We start from the raw sequence: 6580 nt of genomic DNA, 5'->3' as shown, positions 1-6580 counted from the left end.
ACAGATCGCAACAGATCATAAGGGTGTCACAGGACCAGGCAGCATTTTGTTTTGTTGGGGCATGAGGTCACCATGAGTCAGGGGCTGACTCGATGGCAGCTAAGACAAACAACACCACCGTCTAGGCACCAGGAATATAACAGTGAATGGGTGAGTCCAGAGCCCAGCTCTCGTGGAGCTTGTATTCTAGTATGGGGGTGGAGGGACAGACACTAGGTAGGTGATGGCACTGCTGGGGCCAGAGTGCTTTTAGCTAGAGTAGTCAGGGAAGCTTCTTTGGAGAGGTGACATTTGGGCGAAAGACTGAGCCAGACTGAGCTATGCAAAGATCTGGGAGAAGTGCTACCCAGGCTAGGTAAGTGCAAGGGCCCTGGTCTGCTGGTGGCAGTACAAAGAATGTACAGATCCCAAGGACACACAGAGTCGTGAGGACGCTGACTCCACCCAGGCAGGCTGCCCAAGGAAGGTGTCTGGAAGAGCCCTTGTGCTGTGCCTTACAGGGTTGTGAAGACTTTATCGATTGGCTGGGGCATTCTACATGCTCTCCAGGACAATTCCAATTCCCCTGTGATCTACTTAGGTTACGTTACTCTATGGAACCAGGCTTTTAGATCACGTTAGTCCCCCTGTTAAAATGGTCGCTTTCCCTTCTGGCCTCAGTTACGTCATCAGAACACAATACAGGTGACAGCAGCTTCCCAGCCTTGATGGAAGGCTGCTGAATCACCTGGGAAATTAAAACAATAGATTAAGGAAAAAGCCTTCTTCAGACAGCTATTTTCTTTTTAATTGCCTACAGGAAGATCTAGAGCAGGTGTTCAGTACCTGAAAATTTATGGGTAATTATTTGGCTGCTCAACCCTTGGGTATACTTGGGTATAATCCCTTTAACTGTAAGCAGTTTCACAATAACAGGGATTTGACATTATCTAAATATGATCATTTTGTGTACTTTAAAAGAGAGAACAGCTGTTTTTCTCTGTGCATTTGCTTCAGTTACATCCCAGCACTCATATATATTTTCCTCCTATGTAATATCCATGGAACTAGTTGTTCTATGAAAGGTGCTGACTTTGATCTAATTCGACTGAGATGACGAGCAGTGTGTGTTGAGATTGGCCCCCTTGCTCAAAACAAGCTTGCTCCTTCGGAAATCTAACCCAGCATTTGGGGACAAAATAGAAGAGAACTCAGAAGGCAGACTGTTGACTGTTATAAGAAATCCCCTGAGGAGGCCAGAATGATGGGTACATGCCAGCTTCACCCAACACTGGGTCAACTTCAGGTAACTTAATTCTCAGCAGTGGGGTTTCTCAACCTTCTCTTGCTGACCAGACTACCTCCCAAAGACACACCTCTGAAACCCAGAAGCAATACCGGAGGACAGGTGACGCTCCCTAATGTGGATTCCCTCTCTGACGAGCAGCCACAGTGTCCTCAGAAGACTCTCCCTGAGCCATTGCTGCCTCAGCCATCAACACCTCGGGACTCAAGAGGGGCCATTCCTCCAAAACCACATGGTTCGCTTTATTAACAGAAATAACCTGGTGACATCTCAGTTAAACCAGTACCAGTTGCCATGGTGAGCCCACATGTGTCAGAGTAGAACTGTGCTCTGTAGAGTTTCCAATGGCTGATTTTTGGAAGTGCATTGTCAGGCCTTTCTTTTGAGGCACCTCTGCGTGAACTCAAACCCCTAATCTTTCAGTTAGCAGCCAAGGGCATTATCTGTTTGAACCATCGAGGGACTGACATCTAAGTTACTATGAGCAAAAGATCAAATGTTAGAACAGTCTTCCTGTCTGCTATGGGCTCACAGTACTACACAGTAATCGTTCAGAGGAGCTAGAGATCGAGAATGACCTAGTTAATGGTCCCAATGGCTTATGGCCTCTCATAGACTATAAACTCCTTAAGGGCAGGCAGGATGGTGACTTCCTGCTTTTGCATTCCACTGGAGTATTTAATGTAACAGATGAGTAGTGAAAGCTGACAATAAAAATGAAAATAAGCATGGATGTGAAGTCTCATGGCCTCACAGGCCTAACTTTAAATATTCTACTAATGCTCTAAACCCCCCAATACAAAAGAAACAGTCGTAGCTAAGTGTTACGTGTGTTGCTGTTAGCTGTCGTCTCGTCAGCTCTGACTCATGGCGACGTCGTATATAACAGAAGGAGCCCTGTCTGGTTCTGCACCATTTCCATGATCAGTGTTATGTCTGAGTCCATTGGTGAGGCTACAGTGTCACATGTGTACAGTGGGCTTAGGCAGACATTTCCAGCCTGTAGTAAGTTTACTCTGCATGGATGGTGTTAGCAAGCTGGAAGCACATCTCTACACCATAATGAACGAGTCACAGAATTTATCCAAAGCCTCGCTGCTGGGACCCGTGAGAACAAGAGGAGATGGAGCTTGGGGTTTTTCACCTGGGCCCACAGCCTCTCCGTCAGGGCTTCTCCAACTTTAACGTGCACACAGGCATTTAGGGATCTTGCTAAAATGCAGATTTCCATCCTGTAGGTCTGGGGTCGGGAGGCAAGATTCTGCACTTCTCTCAAGCTCCCAGGGGATGCTGCTCGTCCTCGCGCCACACTTTGCCTAGCAAGGTTCTAGGGAACTGTTTCACGGAGTTTCTGGTCCGACCAAAAGCAAGATGGTCCGGGTAGTTCACACTGAGAACGTTACTTCCTTGAGGGAGAAAGACTCAGTTGGGCTGGTCTGAACACTTCTTCAATACTAGCTCACCTCCTTGGAAAAAGACAGAGCCTAGGAGGCAGTGGAGAGGAGAGACGAGCCCCTAGACCTCTGCAGGCACCAGCACAGGGGACCAGAATTTATAACGCAGTTTGTGTCCACTGTATTTAATTTCATGGGGACCTTTTATATATGGGTAATCCCTGGGTGGTATATGGGGGTGCCATGAGTCAGAGCTGACTCCATGGCAACTGTTTTCTATTTATCCAATTGATGCTGCATTCCTATTAGTAGCAGTGGTAAAGTTTCCTTTCAAATAAATTTAGTTTCCACAAGTTGAGTTCTGCTAAAGGGAAATAGCAAATATTAGCTCTGGTAGCATTCAGATATAACAAACAATTTTAAGCAGAATGGCTAAATCCAGCAGATCTAGTGGGAACGCACTGAACTTCCTGAAACCATATGCAAACTCTTATACACGTGGGCATTCTTCCAGAGAGGATGTAGCTTTCAACAGATTTTCAGTGGTGTTAGAAACTAAAAAAAGAACTAAAGAACCCGTTGCTATAAAGTCAAGCTTAACTAAATACCAAAGACCACAAAGTCTATACTACTTTATAAATCCAGCTCCTGAGATCTGTGACACTTTTAAAAGATCTCTATTTTGTCTCAATGACAGTGATCATCATCAAAAACCAGTGCTGTCACATAAAGATTGTTCAATAGCCTTTTTTCTGTAGAGCGGTGTCTTCCCAACAGTGTTCCAGAGGAAATGTTAATAGGTACTTGGGCCAAGGGCAAATAAACAGGTTGGGGAAATTGTGCCTACTGTATCCTCTCCCCTCCCTGTGAACTAGGCCTGAAGGTGGGAGGATAGGATGCTGTAAATAAGACACAATCCTTCTCCTGACGGGCCAAGGCAGTGTTTTCCTGAGCAGTGGTTGGATGGCAAGTGCTTTGGTCTGTAGCTGACAGCAAGCAGAAACTTTATAGTGAAAATAATTGCCATTCCAGTTTAGACCATATTCATTGAAGGAAAAATTTAAATTAAAAAAAAAAAAATCTCCACTGAGTCAATCAAGCCTCTAGGGCCAAACACTTTGATTCGACCATATCCGGCCGGAGGCAAGAAGCCAGTTAAGTGGGTGGTCACTCGCTTTTATTGACCTTAGTCTTCTGTTTTGGAACGAGAACTCTCTTGGTAACTTTAAAGGAATTCTTGAGGAACACAGCTGTTTTCTACTGTGGGGCTGCACAGTAACCTACTGCCTCTAAAAAATGCATCCAATTCAGAAGCATTGGTGGTGCAGCCCAGATCAGACAACTGTTGGCCATGAAATTGGACAGCATGTTATCCGATTTTCCCCAGCTGACTTCCTGATGGAAACCCTGGTGGCATAGTGGTTAAGAGCTATAGCTGCTATCCAAAAGGTCGGCAGTTCGAATCCCCCAGGTGCTCCTTGGAAACCCTTTGGGGCAGTTCTACTCTGTCCTATAGGGTTGCTATGAGTTGGAATCGACTCGACGGCAGTAGGTTTGGTTTTCTTGGACCTCCTGATGGTATTCAAGGGTTTAACCTTTAACATCAGATGTCTCTGAAAGGCACCTTATTACCCTATTCCATAAAAGGAGTTTTCAAAAATGTGCTTGTGCTTGTAATTTTTGAAACCACACTGAAACATGAAAGTATTTTTCCAAAAGTATAAATAAATAAACCTTGAAAGTTGGTGTTTCTATATATTTTTTAATCACTCTTATTAAAAAGAAAATGAGAAATAAAACTCTGTGATCTGGGGTTGCCTATTTAATGCTAATCTGCCACTATAAAGCATCTAAAATCTTGAGTTGTATTTAGTCTCAAATAGCACTGGAGGGGAGTTAGGGATTTGTTTCATTTGTTCAAGATCAGAGTTAGAAGACTTGAAGCTGTGAATCAGCGGACACAGCCTTTTTGCTGGTTGTAATTAGGCGCTGTTGAGTTCATTCTGACTCTTAGTGACCCCATGTGACAGCAGAACTGCCCCACAGGGTTTTCTAGGCTGCAGATCGCCAGGTCTTTCTCCCACAGCGCAGCTGGGTAGGTTCCAACCGCCAGCCTTTCAGTTAGCAGCTGAGTGCTTAACCACTGACCAACCAGAGCTTTCTGCTGTGGGGGTTGATTATTCACTTTAGTAATTTATCCACCTAGCCTTGAGCATCTGCCTTTGGGTAAGGAGAGGTGATGACTCAAAGGGTAGCAAGGTGAGGAGGCTGACGTTAGTTACAAGCGGGTATGGATTGGAGAGCCTGGCATGAGTAGGTTATGTGGATTCAAAGGTCAGGAACAGGGCTGAAAATGCCCTATCTTTTAAGTGATTCAAACGAAAAAAAAAAAAAAAAAAAAAACAAAACCCTACATTCTGGCTCTTTGGGCCCGTTAAATTTTTTTTTTTTGAAGGGGGGGAAGAAGAAGCTCATCTGCTTTTCCATGCCATGACTAAAACCTTCTGCTTTTGACATTTCTCATCAGCATCCATAAACTAAATTTATGCTACAGGAAACATATTAGGCAGTCTGTGTTGTTAGTAATGGGCCCTAAAACGAGACAAAGATGGTCCACATACCTCCAGCTCCAGCTCTTCCCTGTCCATCTCCTGATGAATGTAGTCATTGGGATCGTAGTATTCGTGGGCTGAGGGATGCCTGGAAAAAAGGCAGAAGATCTTTAAGTCCCCTGCTTCTGGTTATGAGTATCTGTTTTCACGACTCTCATCATGTGGCCCAGCAGTGACCTGGCCGGTCACTGGGAGCCTGTGTAGGAAACGGAGTTCTTTCTAAGGTTCTCTGAGCACTTTCACAGCTCAGTTCTCTCTGGAAGTGGCTCCCAGGATGGGCAGGGCCTCCGTCATCATATTTCCACCATTTGTGCCAAAGTCAGCTTCGTTTGGAAGAATCAGAGGGACTGGCTTTGTGGTTTTCAGGGACTATCCCATTCACCCACCAGTCATGTGAGTCAATGTGACTCATTTCTAACCCAGTCTCTATGCAGGAGATAGGCCCATATTTAACCACCCTTATTCCTTTTTTGCTATATTGTATTTCTGGGGAGGGAAAGACTAGACTATATAGTCAATCCTCAAAGACATGTGTTGCCCTCTGAGATCTGTTCAAAGTGTTTGGTGCTATGCCTGAGGCTGGTATGTCATCATCTAGGATAGTGCTTTTCCAAACATTTTTGACTACACTGTACCCACAGTAAGAACTATGTTTGACATCACAACCCAGTATATACACACATGTACATACTGCATCTACACAGGTATATAAATAAAATGCACATGTGTACATGTATATGTATGCACATACACCCCCCCGCCACCACAAGAGACCAAAAGCTTGTCTTTATCTAGGACAACATATGTAAAAACACAATTCACAAAACCCATCACCTCTCTGGAAACACCATTAACGGAACGACTAGGAGTAAAGGCAGTGGGAATTATAACATGCTTGGCTTTGGAAAGGAGCTTAAAGTCCATGGTGCCAGATGCAGATGGAAAGCTTCATTCTCTGATTGTTGGCTGGGGACTCAAACCTTCACATTCTCAAAGGTCAACGCAGCAATCAATGGGCTCTGGCCTTCCCTCCCAGGCACTTAGTTTTGAAACAACAGATCAGACACCAGTGGTCATTTAAACAAAGGCTGGCTTTCAATTTTCTGGACCCATCAGGCAAATATACTGCCTGCACTTAGGGGCTTTTAGTACTGAGGGTACTGTTGGATGGCGGGGGCTTTCAAGCATCAACTTAACACTCCCCTTTCAGTCCCCATGCACTCTTGCAATATGGTACACGCTGTTGCCTGACCCTGCAGCCGGACCGAAGATCTGACCTCTGAACTCTT

General features: G+C 44.9%; 1 protein-coding gene across 1 annotated transcript in view; it reads right to left on the bottom strand.

Annotated features, from left to right (window-relative positions):
• PDZRN3 (PDZ domain containing ring finger 3) overlaps window positions 1–6580 on the bottom strand; it is a 276873-nt gene that overhangs the window by 21749 nt on the left and 248544 nt on the right. Inside the window, 1 exon segment of the mRNA XM_023727916.1 lies at window positions 5301–5379. Coding sequence (XP_023583684.1) covers window positions 5301–5379 — 79 coding nt within the window.

The sequence above is a fragment of the Trichechus manatus genome, unplaced genomic scaffold (assembly GCF_000243295.1).
Source record: "Trichechus manatus latirostris isolate Lorelei unplaced genomic scaffold, TriManLat1.0 scaffold00020, whole genome shotgun sequence".
NCBI classification, from domain to species: domain Eukaryota; kingdom Metazoa; phylum Chordata; class Mammalia; order Sirenia; family Trichechidae; genus Trichechus; species Trichechus manatus.
The sequence above is the reverse complement of the archived record's forward strand: the minus strand, read 5'-3'. Positions and strand labels throughout refer to the sequence as shown.